We start from the raw sequence: 17,642 nt of genomic DNA, 5'->3' as shown, positions 1-17,642 counted from the left end.
TTTATGCAAAAGTTGTATTCTATGCAGATTAAACAACATATCCGTGTTTGTTTTAATACAAAATATTTTTCCCAAATCTTCACATTGATGATCCAACAAGATATTCCTCCTTTATTCGTTATCCTCTCAAATTAGCTGTTCCCCAGCCCCCATCCGCCGCAGGGACCCCAAGCGAGATCTGGATGTTGTTCCAAGTGCACACCCTGAAGGAACAGCTGGGTTTCGCACCCCTGGGAGCTGGAGAATGGTGGGGGCGGGGAGGGGGTCAGCTGGCTGCAGGCCGGGCCACGCCCCTCCTCTCCCCCGCCCGCCGCGGGGGCGGAGTCCTTGAGGCCCCGCCCCCGGGGGCGGGGAGGGAGCCACCTCCGCCGGCTACTCAGGCTCGGCTGGTTCCGGGTTGAGAGGCTGCGCTCGGACCGGAGCAGTGGCCGATGAGCCGGCGGGGGTAAGGGGCCGCGCGGGGCCGGGTCTTGGGGCCGGGATCGGGCAGCTGAGCGTGCTCACAGCCCTCCTCTCCTCTGCCAGGCACAGCCGAGGTGAGGCTCTGCCTGGCTTCCCCCCTCCCGCTGAATTCCCCATCCCCAGCTTCTCCCCCTCCCCCCACCGCGCCCATTACAGCCCCCCAAGGCCTCCGCCCCCCTCCTAGATCCCCTTCTCCCAGCACACATCCCTTCTGACTGCCCCTTTCCCTAGAAGCTTCTTGCTAGGAGCACCTTCCCTCAGACACCCACGGCTCCCTCCCTCCAGCACCCATCGCTCCGGGTCACCCACTGCCTCGAGACCACCCTCCTGGGCTCGCTTCCCGGGTAGTCTCTACCCCGCACCTCTTGCTGGCGTTACCCCACTCCCAGACAGCACCCATTCCTTCTCCTGTAGCTCCTGCTTCTCCGGGCCTGCTCCCCGCACCCATCCCTAGGTGCTGCCCCCGACAGCGTCGCGCTCTCCAGCCGGCCCCCTGCATCTCGGGGGACCCTCTCCGCCGTCCCCGGCGCCATGGCGTGCAGCCTCAAGGACGAGCTGCTCTGCTCTATCTGTCTGAGCATCTACCAGGACCCGGTGAGCCTGGGCTGCGAGCACTACTTCTGCCGCCGCTGCATCACCGAGCACTGGGTGAGGCAGGAGGCTCAGGGCGCCCGCGACTGCCCCGAGTGCCGGCGCACGTTTGCCGAGCCCGCGCTCGCGCCCAGCCTCAAGCTGGCCAACATCGTGGAGCGCTACAGCGCCTTCCCGCTGGACGCCATCCTCAACGCACGCCGTGCCGCGCGACCCTGCCAGGCACACGACAAGGTCAAGCTCTTCTGCCTCACGGACCGCGCGCTGCTCTGCTTTTTCTGCGATGAACCCGCGCTGCACGAGCAGCACCAGGTCACGGGCATCGATGACGCCTTCGAGGAGTTGCAGGTGAGCCGCTTGGCGGGCCTGGGGCGGGGGCGGGGCCGGCCCGGGGGCGGGGTCAGGGTTGGACCGCAGGCAGGGCCCAGTCAGAATTGCCATGGGGCGGGGCCGCCGGCAGGGTCAGGGCCCTATCAGAATTAGGACGGGGCGGGGCCGCGGCGAGGAGGCGGTGTTGAGGGTGGGGCCTTGGGCCGTGCTCACCAGGCGGGGTCTCAGAGAGACCTGAAGTGGGGGGTGGGTGGGTCCATGGTTGGGGAGAGATCACCAATGGAGTGGAACGGCAGGGACAGATGAGATCAGAGCTGAACCAGGTACCGCCTGGACAAGGTTAGGGACGGAGCCAAATCAGAGCTGGGCAAGGGCAGGGCCACTGTAAGGGGTCATGGGGCTGGACCTGGAGACAGGACCCACGTAAGAAGGGTTCAGGACTGAGTTGGAGACAAAGACACAGATGGGGAATGGGACAAAGTCGGGGCTAGACAGGAGGTGGGGCCGCCATCCGAGGATGAGTCTGGACTATACGGAGTAGCTGAGCTGCAGGCTTTGGGGCACGATGACCCGGGATTCAATCAGGTATGCATCAGGGCCTGGGGAGCAGTACCTGGGCTAGATCGCTCTGGGCAGGTCAGGGTTAAATCTAAGAGAGGGTCTAAATGAGTGTCAGCAAACTGCTGAGAGAGCAGGTTTGGGTGCCAGGGGCTAGGCCGAGGTGTATGAGGGGCTAAGGCTGGGATCAAGTTCAGATACTGTAAAGACCATTCTGGGTTTAAATCACGGTAGAGGCCAGGCTGAGAGTGAGGACAGGACTTAAAGACTCAAGATTTGGAGAATAAGGCCCCGAGGTGAGGTGATTCAAGAAAAGCGAGGGAGGTGGACCTCTAGAAGTCTCCAGGGACTTTTGGTGACCTCCTTAGCTCTGTCACCCGCATCAGGACCTTGAGGACTAAATGAAACAGTACATGCAGGGTAACCTGAACATAGTCAGCCTAGGACTGTAATTGGTCTCCCTTAAGCCTTCCTGTCCTCACGGACTAACTCCTACTCAACTCTCAAAGCCCTGCTCAAATGCCCTCTCCGTGTAAGCCTTCTCTAAGCTCCACTGGCCAAAACAATAGCATTAGAGCTGCATCTTCCCAATCTCTGTTAACAAGTATAATGTTTTAAAAAAAAATAGTGTTCCAAGATTAGCTATATTTGGGAAATATAGTATATTCTCTATACCCTCCTTGGAGGATTCTCAGTGTACATTTGCATATTAAAGGCTTGGAGAAATCTTGTAGCAAAGAAACCCATTTTGCTGTGTTTAATAAAATGATTCCCAAGGTTATTTGAGCCTGGAATCTTTTTCTCAAGCTAAACCATTTAAATCTAGCAGCCCATTTAAATCTAGCAGCTAAACCATTTAAATCTAGCAGCAGTGTGTTTGGCCTTGGGATACCAGGCTAGCACACAGTCCCCAAGAGAAGTCTCTTAGTCATCATATCTATGGCCCCAAAGCCTGCCACAAGGCCTGGCCCACAGTGAACATCAGTAAAGGCTGAATGAATGACTAGTCCTGACCTGAGCTGGCCCAGACTGTGGAGCCTTCGGAAGAAGAAGGTTTTTGACTCCTTAAGCAGGAGCTAAATAACTATTTTCCCTGTTGTAGGGGGTCACCTCCCCCCCTTATACATGAGTCTCTGTGAGCCAGCCTGCACCAGCTGATGCCCTGGCCCTAGGAGAAATGACTCCATGTTCACCTTACCCACTCCTTGTCCCTTTAATCCCCAACCACCACTGACTCCCTTCCAGTTTGGCTGTTTGAGGATGGAGAGCAAGAGCTGGGGGCTCTGGGAGCTTGCACAAGGTTGGCATTGACCGTCCACCCCCAGAGCCCCTTGTGCCAGGCACTGGTATACCCATCTCCCCGTCTATGAAATCACATAAACAGGGAGGAGGAGAGAAGCTTGGACAGGACTAGGTGCAGGTCGTGAGTTTGAAGGGACTCCGTCTGAAACCATCTGCCCAACCTCTTCATTATGTAGATGTGGAGACTGAGGTCCAGAGAGGTGATGTGACTTAGCCAAAGCCACGCTGCCAGACAGTGAGAGCGCCGGCCAAGAAAGCTCAGCCTGACCCCGGCTGGATCCCGCCCCTGCTGCTCACCCCCTCCTCTCCCTGTCTGACTTGCTAGCTGGAAAGAACTCTGTGTTCCAAGGCTTGGTTCCCCTGTCTGCAAACCAGCAAATCCAAATTATTGTGTTGTGGTTTTTTTCAGTCCATTCCATGACCTGGGGCAGGCAGGATAAATTGAACATATATTTTCCCCCAACGTTATTGAAACACTGTCATTCTTGGGTGAAAAGAAAAAGAGGACTGCCACTCACTTACCCTCTAGTGTACTGTCCTGGGGTCAATCACACTTGGGTTCCAAACCTTCCTTTAGCACTGTCTGTGTAATCAACACATCTCTTCATGGAAGCCTTGATGCTCTCGCCTGTAAACCGGGGTCAGGATGATTCTTTCCTACCAGGATTTTCATGAGGCTGACCTGAGATGAACCTGCTACTGAGATGCCTGGCACTTGGTAGGGGCTGGATCAGCAAGTGCTCCCATTCTTTCTCCTTCTACCTCTGAGAACTCATGTGCCCAGCTGGGCAAATGCCCAGACCTGCCTCTCACCTGAGCAGGAGGCCTTGCTTTGGTGCCTCCTTTGGGCTTGGCAAGAAAGTAGCAGAGAAACATGCCTCCCCCTGGAGAAGTAAGCTCCTGGGTGAGGTTCAAGCCACTCCCCACCCTCAGCACCCCACGCCCTCTCTTCATGGGGAAGTGGGGCTCATTAGCTAGTTATGCACTGGAAATGAGGCTGAGCCTGCCCATCACACCCCTTCCTCTCCCAGCAGCTGGTGGTTTGTCCCCAGGGCTCCTGGAGCCTGGGCTTGGACCCCTCTCCTGGAGAATAACAGACTCAGAGCCGGCAGGGCCTTGGAGATCGCCTGATGCAAACTTCATTTGACAGATGGGGAAATGCCCCAGGGTGGGGGGGAAACTTTCCCAAGGCCTTGAGGCCAGAGGAGACTCCTGGCTCAGCCGGAGTCTCCTTACACCCCGCTGCTTAGCAATTGGCCTGGAGCTTTTTTCATTTATTATAAATCCTGGAGGCAGCAGAGCAGAAAGGTTAAAGGCTCTGGCTTTGTATTCAGGCAGCTCAAACCTTGCACTCCTATTTTCTGGCTGTGTGACCTTTGGGAAGTTCCTTATCATCTCTGAGCCTCAGGTCCCTCGTTCACAGCATGGGAATAATGGGGTTGAATTAAGTAAGATGACATTTGCAAGAACTTGGTACAGAACTTGACACATAGTAAGCACTCGATAAATGACAGCTCTAGTATGTTACATCATACTTGGCACTACTGACATTTGGGGCCAGATAAGTCTTTGTTATGCAAGGCAATCCTATGCATCGTAGGATGTTTAGCTGCATCCCTGACCTCCACCCACTGGATGCCAGTAGCACCACCCACCCCAAGCTCTGACAACCAAGAATGTCTCCAGGCTTCATCAAATGTCCTCTACGGTCAGAATCACCCCTGGCTGAGAACCCAGGCCTACAGAAGTCCTACTCAGCTTTCCAGGCTCAGCGCAGATATCACCTCCTTCATGAAGCTTTCCCTGACCTGCCAGGCAGAATCGCTTTGTACCCCAGATTCCAATACTGGGGTCAGATCCTTTCATCGTCACTGATAATCTGTGTGTCCTTGGTCAGATCACTTCACTTCTCTAAGCCTCCACCTGCTCGTCTAGAACATGGGGATAACATGGGGACAGGATTTGAGGCTTAGCTAACTGGCCACACATGGCCTCCGAGCTGCCTCTGAGGGCTGGGTAGTTGTCTCCCCCGCACCCTGCCTGTCTTTGTATTTTAAGTGTACTCAGCACAGGGTCAGGCTAAGGACACAGTCTGCCTGTGCCAGCTGATGCACCGAGGGCAGGTGCTGGATGTCATCTTGCTCAGGCATGCCATCCGGCTCTCTGGCCATCTCAGCTTCCTAACCTCCAGAGGAGGGATTGGATGCAGTCCCAGCCACCCCCTCCAGGTCTCATGTGACCACTGGAGCCCTTCCCAAGGCCTCCTTCATGCCAAGGGAGACAGCAGTGGATCAGCCTGGGATGGGAGCCCTGAGGAGTTGGGCATGAGGCTCCAGAGATGCCGAGGCAGCCACACGGGGAAAGAACAGAGCTGGGGGACCGGATTCAAATCATGGCACTGGCTTCTTCCAGCTGAGTGGAAGGTGCTGCCTTCTCTGCACCCTTTCCCAACCTGGGAAGTGGAAATAAGAACAAAACCGTCCACTTAATGTATAAAGAGGGAGAGTTGCTGCCTATCCAGAGACAACTGATGCCAAGGCGCTTTATTTTGTACTGTGGACAGGGAGGCAGCCAGGTTGTCTGCGTCCTGGGGAAGTGGCCTCTGACGTTACTTTTCCCAAGAGAGGGCAGGATTTGTGTGCAAAGAGCAGCCTTCATGGGGGCGAGGCTGGCAGTGAGTCAGACCCTGGGCTGCTGTTAGCATCTCTACTTCCCTCTTCACAGGTGTGTCAGCCAGCAGCCAGGAAAGCCTGTTCATCCAGGACACCTTGGCTAAGCACAGGCCACGGTGTCAAAACTCAGAATTGAAGTTGGGGCCCCAGGATGTTTATTTTCTAGAGAGAAAAGGATCTGGTAGGAAGTGACAACAGGAACAGTAACAACCCTATGTAAAAAAACACTAGTCAGAGGGTATTGGACACTTGTTATGTGCCAGGTGCTGTTACGGGCATTGAATCCTCACAGCGGCCGTTTTTCCTTTCCCTACTCCCCCAGTGGGACTAGCATCAGCCCCATTTCACAGAAGAAGACGTTGAGGCTCAGAGGCTCAGTAACTTGCCGAAGATCACACTGCAAGCAGGAGGGAGAGCTGGGATTCAGACTCAGGTCTGTCTGGCTCAGAACTCAACCTCACCAAAACGCTAACTGCCTCAGGGAGCATCCAAGTGGGGAGGGACCTCAGAAACCATCCACTTCCATCCTCTCCCCACTTTACAGATGGGGAAACTGACTTGCCCGTGGTTGGTCCAGAGCCCAGCTCCCTGGAATCTCAGTCCAGTGCTATTTTCACAGCATCATTTACCTTCCAGACCTTGAATTCTGCTTGAACACTGGGGCAGGTGTGGAGGATTTGGAGATGGTTCTATCTTGGATTCAGGGATTCATTCAATAATTTCTTCAGTCGACACTCCTGCTATAGCTAACTGAGGGCCAGGTCCTGGGCCCAGGAGAGAGCAGGACAAGCTTGGCCCTGCAGTGGTTCTTGGGGGATAGGCCCAGAAGCTGCAAGGTCGTGTCCTAGGCTACTCTGGCCATAACTGAGGGTTGCCCAGGTCCCCCTGGAGCTGACAACTGAGCTGAATCCTGAGAGCAGAGAAAGGAGACGTTACAGACAGAGGGAATAACTACATCCACAGCCCCACTGCCTGGGTGCAGAGAGTGCCAGGGGCAGGCACCCTTTCTCGTTTAATCCTCACAGCAGCCCTAGGAGATGGGTCTCATTGCCCCCTTTTATACATAAGGAAACTGAGGCTCAGAAACTGTGCCTAAGACCACACAACCAATAAGTGTCGCTGAAGCTAGAATTCAGACTCAGATGATCTGAGTCAGCCAGGGGCAAACATGGAGGTGAGCCAGTGGTTTGTCGTAGCTGCAGGGGAAGGGGTGGGAAAGTGAGGCTTGACCAGCTCATAAAGGGCCTTGAATGTGTCACCCCTACCCAAGGAGCTTGGACTTGATCCTGGAGATTAGGGGGAGCCGGGAACAGGTTGGAGCAGGCAAGGCTGGCCAGGTCGGTGTGCATTAAGGGGCAGCGTGCAGGTGGGACGGGTGGGGGGCAGCCTGGAGGAGGGGGAGCAGCCATGAGGTGCTGTCTGCCAGAGACTGCGAGGCTCAGAGGTGTGTGGACAGGGTTGGGGCTCAGAGGCAGAGAAGATGTGTGAGAGTTCAGGTCTGTCGGGAGGGGCAGGAGCGTCGGAGGGCTGCGAGTAGAAGAGAGAAAAGGGGGGAAAGGAGAAAAGAGGCAAGTTCCGTTTGCCATGTGACAATTTGGCGTATCCTTGGTCAGAGAGGGGAAGAGAAGGCAGTAACTGGGCACGGAGAAGGTGGGGGGGGGGCCTTTAGCACCTACTGTGTGCCGCGTCATGCTGGGCCTTTCAAGGGTGTCATCTCATTTAATCCTCATCACATCCCCACGAGTGGCTCCGGTCCTCATTTTACAGATAAGGCTCTGAGAGGGGAACACTGAGAGGGGAAGAAATGATCTACCCAAGGGCACACAGGCAGGATTCAAACCCAGGTTCTTCTCACACCCAAGTTCATGCTATTTCCACTGGGCAGCACTGCTTGGTGACCGGGGGTCAGGGGGAGGGGGTGTCGGTCCCTGAAGCCAGGGGAGATGGCTTCCGGCAACAGCTTTTTCCTCTGGGCCGGGAGAGGGATGGCCTTGTAGGAGGGGAGGTCTGGCCTTCGGGGCATGTGAGCCCTGGCTCTCTGTTCTCCCCCTCAGTGGCTGCCCGAGTCCTGGCCTGTCCATGCCTGTGGGAGCCCCAGAGCCTCTCAGCTGACATATTTGCATAATTGTATGCTTAGGTCTGCACCAGCCCTGACTCTGCCCTCTCTCCAGAGGGAGGGGTACAGAGCTATGGCTCTGCCCTCAGAAGGGCACTCCTCCCATCCCTGATTCCTGCCCTGCCCCAGAGTTGATGGGGCCTGATGAGTCCGGCTTCCCCAGGCTGACTTCCAAGGCATCCTCCACCCCACCCACAGTGTCCTCACCCCTGCTAGCCCCACTGGCCTTTCCAGCTTGTGACTCTACCCGCATACCTGGCTCCCGCCATCCCCAACTGCCCCCTACTTCCTGCACGCGCCAGGTGTGCCCCTGTTCGCTCCACCTGGAATGCTCTGGCCCTGCCCTGGAGACTTGAAGGGACCCTGCCCATCCATCCATCCATCCATCCATCCATCTTCCCTGATCCTCCTGTCAGAAATAAACTCTCTCCAAGAAACTCCCACAGTTCTGAGTCCCTATTGCACATACAATTTTTTTTTTTAATTTTTAATTTTTGGCTGCGTTGAGCCTTCGTTGCTGCCCGCGGGGTTTCTCTAGTTGTGGCGAGCGGGGGCTACTCTTCATTGAGATGCAGGTGCTTCTCACTGCGGTGGCTTCCCTTGTTGCGGAGCTTGTTGCGCGCCTAAGGCTCTAGACGCGCGGACTTCAGTAGTTGTGGCGCGCAGGCGGGCTTAGTGGCTCCGCGGCATGTGGGATCTTCCCGGCCAGGGCTCGAACCCGTGTCCCCTGCACTGGCAGGCGGATCCTTAACCACTGCGCCACAAGGGAAGCCCTCACATACAATTATAATTATGGTGATGATAATGACAATGACTACGAGTGACTGAGCGTTTCCTGTGCCTCACTTCAGGTCAGGTATTAAGTCACCTAATCCTCACAGCAACCACAGAGCCGGCCCTGTCATTAGCTGCACTTCTCAGGTTTGGAAGCTGAGGTGGGAGGGAGGGTGTCACACACACAGCCGGCTTCCTGGTGTTCCCTCCGTGTTGTCCTGCTCTCCCTTACAGTCTACCTATCTGCATTTCTGCCTCCCCTGGAAACTGCAGACTCGGAGCGGCTGGCACACCGCCTGACCGTGGGTGCCCGGACGTGATGGCTGTATTGAACTGAGCGGGAGGCAGAGAGGCCGAGCGGTTTCCAGCATGGATTTTGGAGTCACTCAGATCCGCACTTCTGACTCTTATGAGCTGGGTGACCTTAGGCAACCTGCCTGACCTCTCTGAGCCTCCATTTCCCTCTCTGTGAGACTGAAGTGATAAAGGCACTAACCTCATGAGGCTGTTGTGAGAATTAAGCGACATGATGCCTGTGAAATTCAAACCCAAACCATGCCACCTCCAGACATGGTTCTGAGCCTCTGGCATGGCCAGCGTCCTTCCTCACAGTTAGCTCTATTGCTTAGGAGTTTATCAACAGCTTCCTGTTTCCTGTCTGATCTTTGCTGGGAGGAAATTTTCCAGTTGGTTCTCTGTAAAGCTGTGTGGCCATGGGCCACTCAGTCACTTTTCTTGGACCTGAGTTTCTTGTTCAAGAAATCCAGATGGTTGGACCAGATGGTCCCTGGGGCTCCTTTCTGCTCTGGCCATCTGAGGAGGAAAGAAGGGGCCTGGACATAGTGAACAGTGGGGACATGGAGAAGTGACCCAGGAGCCTCATGTGGGACATGGCGACCTCTCTGTCTCCCGAGCAGCCAGTATGGCCAGGCTCTCCACTGTGGTTAAACACTTCTTACTGTTATCTCATTTCACCCTCCCAACCCTAGGAGGTATTGTTATCCCCATTTCACAGACGAGGGACTGGGGCACAGAGAGGTTAGGGTACCTGCCCAATGTCACACAGCTAGTGGGTGGCAAAGCCTGTCTCCTAACCCAGGGAATCAGGTCTGGTCCCAGGCCTGGAAGGAGGGAAGGCAGAGGAAGTGACAAAGCACAGGCTGCCTCCTAGTCTTGCTCTGTGGGTTCTAGGTTTTGTTTTTCCTAAGTTAGCTGTTCCCTCAGGCTCACTAGCCCACCTGAGGAGAGCTGCCTCCCTGGGGTCTCCTCCTACCCTTTTGGAGGTGAGCTCTGACCCAGCCCAGCCTCTTCTGTGGGCAGATTCATTCTGCAAACTCTGTGCCTGGCCCTGTCCTAGGTACTGATAGTGTGAAAATCTATCTGACACAGTCCCTGGCCTAAGAACCCATATCTCATGGAGAAGACTGACAGGTCACCTTGCTGTTAAAATGCAGTGTGTGCCAGATAGTGTGAGGGAAGGCTCTGTACACAGAGGATTGTCTGAGGACAGAATGGAGTTTGGGGTATGGCTTCTCAGTGGAGGTGATGTCTGATCTAGATCTTACGAGATGAGCATGAGCCTAACAAGTGGAGAAGACCATGTGGGTGAGCATTCCAGACAGAGGGAACAGCATGTGCAAAGACCTGGCAGAGAGCATGGCAAGTTGTTCAGTGCATCTAGAGCAGCGCTGTCCAGTAGAACTTTCTGGGATAATGGAAGTGTTCTGCATCTGTGCTGATACCGTAGCCACTGGTCACTTGTAGCTATTGAGCACTTGAAATGTGCAACCTGGTGCAACCGAGGAACTGAATTTCAATTGTATTTCATTTAAATTCATTTACATTTAAATAGCTACATGTGGCTAGTGGCTACTGTATTGAACAGTACAGGTCTGGATGAAAAGAAAAGGCTGGAGAAGAAATTTGGGGCCAGTAGTGAAGGGCCTTGAATGCCACACTCAGGCTTCATGCCCTTCTTCCCAGACAATGTAGAAACCCTGCAGAGTGGCCCGGGGAGGAGAGGCAGGGACACATCTGTCCTGTCAAACGATTACCCCAGCTGCTTTGTGGGGCAGGGAGGAGCCTGGGGCCACAGTCCAGAAAAGAAGTGATGAAAACTGAACCGGGGTGGTGGGTATAGAGAGGAGAGAACAAATTCCAGGGCAAGCTTGATGACTGATTGGATTGGGGGCGTGGGCCATGTCAAGGGTGACCCCCAGATTTCTGGCTTGGATGGCAGCGGCGGTGGGGGTGCCCTTCACTGCGATGGGGAACGTGGAGGAGGGGCAGTTTTGGGGTCCCGTACCACTATTCCAGCGTCCACTGTTATGTGAGTGTCTATGTCCCTGTCTCCCCCAGCCAATCTGCACACCTCCTGAGGCATCATGGGTTGGGACTCGTACCCCATCCCTCTCCCTGTCGCTGACACAGCAGCGTGTGGGGCCCAAGGAGGCCTCATTCAGCACATGTTTGCGGAATGGACGAATGAGTGTTCCATTACTCCCGGGATCCCGTTGTTCCCTGGCCCTGAAAGCAGGGAGGAATTTGACCGTGTCCCTGGGGTGCCCTGAGTGATGTGAGGAACATGGCCTCCAGGGCAGTTTTCTCAGAGAATCTGAAGAGCTGCCTGGGTGGCTGGGTCTATGAGGACCACCAAGGGGAAGGGTTGTAGCATTTGGTTCATCTCCTCAAAATCTGTGTCTCGAGCAGACTATGTCCCAAGCTGGACAGACCCCAGGCCGTCAGGGAGGAGTAGTCATTCTGTACTCTTAGGTGAACACGATTCGTCTGTTCCAGTGGCTCTGATGCATGTGAATCTATTAGGAATGACTTCCAGTTGTTAGTAATAGAGAGCTGCCCAGAGTAGCTGAAATTAGATAGGGGTGTATTTCTCTCCCACGTAAAACAGGTCTATAGGACGGGACCCCAGGCAGTGGTGTGCCAGAGCCAGCTTGTCCCAGTTCCTCAGAACTAGTTGTGCAAATCTCTTCCCAGCTCTGCATCCGGTGACCTCACATGGAGAGTTTCAAATTGGCTGTGAGGGGAGCCTTTACACCAAGGAAATTGGCCAACACTATAAATCGGGGCTGTTTTTCTTTTTTCCGGAGGGCAAGCTTCCTAGCACATCACTGAGTGCAGTGATGGTGTGGCTACCCCATCAGGGACCCAGGCTGCATCTTCCTTCTATTTCTCTGGTTTCAGCCTGTCACACCCATCTTTCTGGTTGCCTTACAGCCTGAGATGGCTACCAGAGTTCCAGTCATTATGTCTGTGTAAGCTCTCTACTCCCACAAAACCAGCTATTCCAATTTTTCTATCTAACTCGTATTTTCAAGACTGGCTCCTCTTCATCTTTCAGCTGTCATCTCAGGTGTGACCTCCACGGAGAAGCCTTCCCTGACACGCTACCTAAATTCGCCACCCATCCCATTCGGCTTTCTTTTCTCTAGAGCATAGACCATAACGGGTAGCTCTCTGATTCTTTTATTATTTTCCTTGTTATTATCTGTCTTCCCCACTAGACTGGAAGATCCCTATTAGTAGGGACTGTGTCTGTCTGGTTCTCTGCTGTGTCCCGAGTGCCTCAACAGTGCCTGGTACATCATAATTGCTCAATAGATAACTTGTTGAGTGAATAAGGGATAGTAAGCACAGATCATTTTGTTTTCTACATGCTTCCCTTAGTGTGTCATCATGACCATTTTCTCATGCTGCTATTTAGTCTGTAAAATTAGTTGGACTAGATGTTTTCTGAGGGCCCTCCCTGCTCTGACGAGATGAGTGGGCAGGAGGTGAGTGTGAACAGGGAAGTCAACTCCCTGGCATCTATCACAGCACAGGCTGACTAGGGAGCCCGGGCCCTGCTCAGAGGCTGTTTCCATGGAAATTCACTCCCAAAGCAAACTTCCTTGAGCCCCGTCTCAGTGCCAGGCCATTGATGGGTACAGGGGATATAGAGAGAAAACGGTAGGGAGGGCCTGCCCTGCATGAGGATGGATAATGGACAGCCAGAAGAACAATGAGCTGTGATGCAATGGGCTAAAAGTCCAGAAGTACTGGGGGCCACCGGCCTCCATACCCCATTCATTCATTTGGCAAATACTTATTGAGGCCCTACTGTGTGCTGGACACTATTCTAAGCATTGGGGATGGAACAGTGGACAAGCCAGACAAGATTCTTGCCCTCATAAAACTCACATGCCAATGGAGGAGATGAACAGTAAACACAATGTCAAATAAATAAGCAAGGTCATGGACAGCAGGAGGTGCTATGGAGACCACTAAACAGGAGGGTGGAAGGGCTGCTGCTGCGCGTGGGCTGGTCAGGCAAGACCTCTCCGAGGAGGCAGCATCTGAGTTGATACGTTAATGCTACAAAGGAATCACAGGGAGAAAATCTGAGAGTGAAGTGCACCAGGCAGAGGAAGCAGCAAGTGCAAAGTCATAAGGCTGAAACGAGCCCAGCGTGAGGCACAGGAAGAAGACCGCTTTGGCTGGATGGGAGTGATGGGGGAAGGATGGTGGAGACAGAGGTGGGACTAGGGACAGGGGACTGAGGCACTTGCTTCAGGTGCAAAATTGAAGCAGGCGCCCAAAAACTCAGTAATCAAGATAATATGTAATGCAATTTTTAAAAATCAAAATTAATGCCAAAACCCCCATGATGAACAAAATATCAAATTTTTAAATAAAGATGACTAGCAGTGTCATGCTGAGCCGTATAGGAACCAGATGCAAAGGAAAAACGAGTAATACCGATCCTGTCCTTATTTAAAAATTTGACCTGTTGTCTATCATGGATTTTTGTTGTTGTTCATCATGGGTGTCATCACTATAGAAAACGTGTCACCTGGTGTCACAATCATGGTTTCCAGAACAAGACTTCCTGAGTTCCATTTCTGGCACTACCCCTGCATGCTTAGCTATATGCCTCGGGGCCAGTTTCTTGACCTCTCTGTACCAGTTTCTCCATCGGAAAAGGGGGCTGATAATAGTGCCTACGTCAGGGTTATTGAGAGGACTAAATGACAAGCCAAGGTCTAAGAACAGTGCCTAGCCCACCGGAAGCGCTCAGCGGATGTTGGCAGTCAGTCGTAGCCCTGGACAGCAGTACAGCCTTGGTTCCTGCCAGAGGATTCTAAGCAAGGAGTCTTGGCCAGCAAATCAGGGTGGGTCAGAAAGTATGTGGAGGTAGACTGGAAACAGGGAGACCAGAAGCCCCTAGGATGGCCAGAGAGGAGGCTGTTGCAAAACTCCAGATGGAAGATGGGAACAGACTCTGGAGATACTTAGGAGACAGACTGCGGAACGTGGTGGTTGTTAAACTGTGAAGGGAGGCGGGTGCTGGGGCAGGAAACGGACGGGGCCAGGATAGCTTCCAGCGCCCGCAGTGGACGGGCCTGGGCTCTGCATCACCACGGAATACCCGGGCCGGCTCTGGCCCGCGCCCCCATCCCGATCTTGTCTGTGTTCCAGAGGGAGCTGAAGGAGCAGCTTCAGGCCCTTCAGGACAGTGAGCGGGAGCACACGGAGGCGCTGCAGCTGCTCAAGCGACAGCTGGCGGAGACCAAGGTGAGCCCGGCCTGGACGTGGGGGCGGGGCTGGCTTGGTGGGGGCGGGGCTTCGTGGGGGCAGAGCCAGTTGGGAAGTTGAGGGGCGTGGCTTTGGGCCTGCTGTGGGGGCGGGGCTTCGAGGGTCCAAACTCCAGGTGTTAGGCCGGGGCATGGGGGTGGGGCGGAGGCTGGGGCTTCCCTGAAGGTAAATGGGGCGGGGACCCACTCCCAGATGACTGAGGGCAAGTGGGATCCTTTCTCCCTTCCTGCTTTGGGTGAAAGTTGAGGTGGGACCAGGGACCCTTTGGAAAACCCTGGCGTCCTGCGGGGCTGGAAGAATGTACCTAGTCTCTTTTTTTTTTTTTTTTCTCCCGTTGCTAAACACACCCATTGCCCAAGGAGCCAATCCTGAGAATGTTCCTTCGAAGCCCTCCTGATGATCTGTGGCTCAGCCCTGGTATCAGCTCCCCTCTTCAACTCTGACTGTGGAGATGTAGACTCTGAAAAGTAGCGTCAAACCCTGCAGGCTCTGGCCACAGTGGTTTGAAAAGAAAAGCCTTTTTTCTTGACCTGAGAGGAAGGCCCTGGGTTCTGATCCAGCCACTACCGTGCTGTGTGACTTTGGGTAAACTGCATACTTATCTGGGCCCCTAGTCTAGCCATCTGTGCTGTAGGGACTCTGCCAGGCTCCTTCCAGCCGTGATGTTCTGGATCCTAGCACACTTCCAAGGGGCTCCCTCCAAGTCCCCCACAGATACCTCTAACTGGGCAAGGCTTGCCCTGATTTCTGCTGCCCTTCTGGAACCAAGCAATGGGGACCCAGGCCTGGCTGCTAAGCTCTTGGGTGATTTCAGTGTGGCTCCACTCCATTTGCAGGGGTGCCACTGCCAGCAGCAGCTGGAGCAGAGCCTTAGGAATGCTCTGGGCCTCCAGAGGTCCCCCTGGGGCCTGGAGAGGCCATTGGAGATCCAGACCTGTGCCCCAGCTTGGCCACCAACCCACTGTGGGGTCTTAGGGAGGTCATGACAAACATTTCTTCAGAGAACATTCTAGAGTGCCTCCGGGCCGGACCCTCAGTGGGCAACAGATGGGAAGCAGTCACAGGACTCTGGCCTCTTTGCTTCTCACAGCCTCATTTGCCCCACCTGCCCGGTGATCCCACACCTCTCAGGTGAAGAGAAGCAAATGGAAGCCTCTGTCTGGATGAGAGGGGAATGTTGTGGTCTGTTTCTTCTCCCCAGCATTCTGTTCTTCTCTCCACTCCCCACCCGCATTGTTTTTCTCCACTGACCTTTCCCTCCCCTGCCTTCCTGTCCATCTGTCTACCTCTGGGGTGTCCTCTGGGGCCACCTTCCCCTCCAGTTCCCCCAGCCCTGCTTCCTGTCTGGACTGGGATGTTTATACAAGAAATGCCTATGGATGCTTTGGAGGTCATATTTCACCTGGTGCCTGACTCGGCTTCCCTGTGGCGCCTGCCCCTCCAGTGGCCCGGCCTGAGGGCCCGTCTGATCTCCCTCCCCCAGCCCAATGTTTTCCTTGGTCGGCCCTGACCGAGTGACGCATTCTTGGCAGGGTGTTGTTCTGAAATGGCCCCAGCTCTTCCAAGCCCCAGTGTGTTCCCAGGGATGTGGTGGGTCAGGGTGGGAGCTGCTCTCCCAGTCGTGACTGAAGGGATTGGGTGTGGGGCGGGGCTGGCTCTGCCCTAGAAAAAACTAGAGCAAATGGGACACACCAGTTTAGCTGAACCTTTCTCTGTGCTGGGAACTGTGTTCCCCATTCATTGTCTCGCCGAACCACACAGAATGTCACCTCCATGACTGCAGGATTCCCCAGAACCTACACGGTGTCTAGCACACAGTAAATAGTTGTGGAACAAATGAGTGGGGGGAAAAGATACACCTTTTGAGGTAGGAATAGTTGTCGTCTCCATTTTATTGGCAAGGAAACTGAGGCACAGAGAGGTTGAGGGACAGGCCTAAGGCCCCACAGCTAATAAGTAGCTAATTGAGACCTTACTGTCCAGTTCTGTCTGAGCCTAGTGCATATTCCAGCCTCATGCTGGAATGTCCTCAACGAGCTCTCTGGCTTTGTGGGCTGCAAGCCGGGTAGGCCTGGAGAACCCATCAGGGACATATTTCGGGCCCCTGGGGTGGCTGATGTTCCGCTTCTGAGCTGCCCTCTCCCAGCCTCATTCTCTCCTCTTGTCCTGGGGACACTGGGCCCCTACATGAGAGAGAAGGTGGAGTCTGCACCCACCTCTACAGAGCAATCTTGGGCAAGACCCCTCCCTCCTTTACCTCTCAAGCAGGTCCTGACCATCAGCCTTGTGCCAGGCTCTGGATTGCAGGGCTAAGGAAGATGTCATTCCTACCAGGAGGGGTTCATCCACTAACTGGGAAGCCACATAAAATGTGGGGCAGTATATTCAGAATATTTACAAAATGCTCTGGGAACATTTAACTATTTAACTGCCTGGAAAAGTTAAGGAAGGTATCACAGAGAAGGTGGCTTTTGATCTGGGTCTTGCAGGATGAGTAGGAGTTTGTCAGTTGAATAAAGCATTTGCTGGGGGAGGGGTCCACTCTAGGCAGGTGGAATTACGATGCAGCAGCACTAGAGAGGTAAGCTGGCATCAGAATAAGGACTTTGAATTCCCGGCTAAGAAATTTAGCACTGTACTAGTCATCAAGTAGCCAAGAAGGGTTCCTAAAGACGAGATCGGCTGTGACCCAGTTTGCACGTTAGAAGGATCACTCTGGCGGCAAGTTTGTTGGCAAAGATGTAGAGTTGACACGTGGAACCAGTGAGTTGGTGGGACCCAGGGGCATGCGTGGAGGAGGCAGGTGGAGAGATGAATGTAGCGCTCAGGAGACATGTAAGACCTTCAAAATGGACTTGGAAGCCATCCTCAAAGCAGTGGGAGTTGCGGGGTGTGAACAAAAGGAGCCACCCTGGACGAGTCCTCGGGAACAGGGGTGGCAGGGAGGGAGCAGCCACAGAGGTGGGAGGCAAACCAGAATTTTCTATCAGTAGAGGGTGGCCCTTGGGCCAAACGCTGCTGCAGATTGGCCAAAGAGGAGCCGGAAGGGGCGGCCATGAGATCTGGGGCTCTTTGGAGGGCAGTGGCGGACGGTGCAGGGAGGTCAGGCCCCAGCTTCCCCACCGTGACCTGCCGCTGCTGGAACCTTGGCCCTGCCTGGGTGAGGGGGCTCTGGGAGGCCACAGGCAGCCTGGCCCTTCATCCCCAGCCTCTCCGCCACCCCCTTTGTCTGCCCTGCGTGCTGG

The 17,642-nt window shown here is 54.4% G+C and overlaps 1 protein-coding gene across 3 annotated transcripts in view; it reads left to right on the top strand.

The window, feature by feature from the left end:
* The first annotated feature begins 390 nt into the window (after positions 1–390).
* The window catches only part of TRIM62 (tripartite motif containing 62), a 31,096-nt gene continuing 13,844 nt past the window's right edge, over positions 391–17,642 (top strand). For 2 of the 3 annotated variants that reach the window (XM_068537855.1, XM_068537853.1), the window contains exons 1-3: positions 391–445; positions 877–1,401; positions 14,281–14,376. In XM_068537855.1, coding sequence (XP_068393956.1) covers positions 994–1,401; positions 14,281–14,376 — 504 coding nt within the window. In that variant the 5' untranslated portion in view covers positions 391–445; positions 877–993. The other variant, XM_068537854.1, reaches the window with a different exon arrangement.

Source organism: Eschrichtius robustus, chromosome 3 (genome assembly GCF_028021215.1).
Source record: "Eschrichtius robustus isolate mEscRob2 chromosome 3, mEscRob2.pri, whole genome shotgun sequence".
Classification (NCBI taxonomy): Eukaryota; Metazoa; Chordata; class Mammalia; order Artiodactyla; family Eschrichtiidae; genus Eschrichtius; species Eschrichtius robustus.
This window is presented reverse-complemented; position numbering and strand designations above follow the sequence as displayed.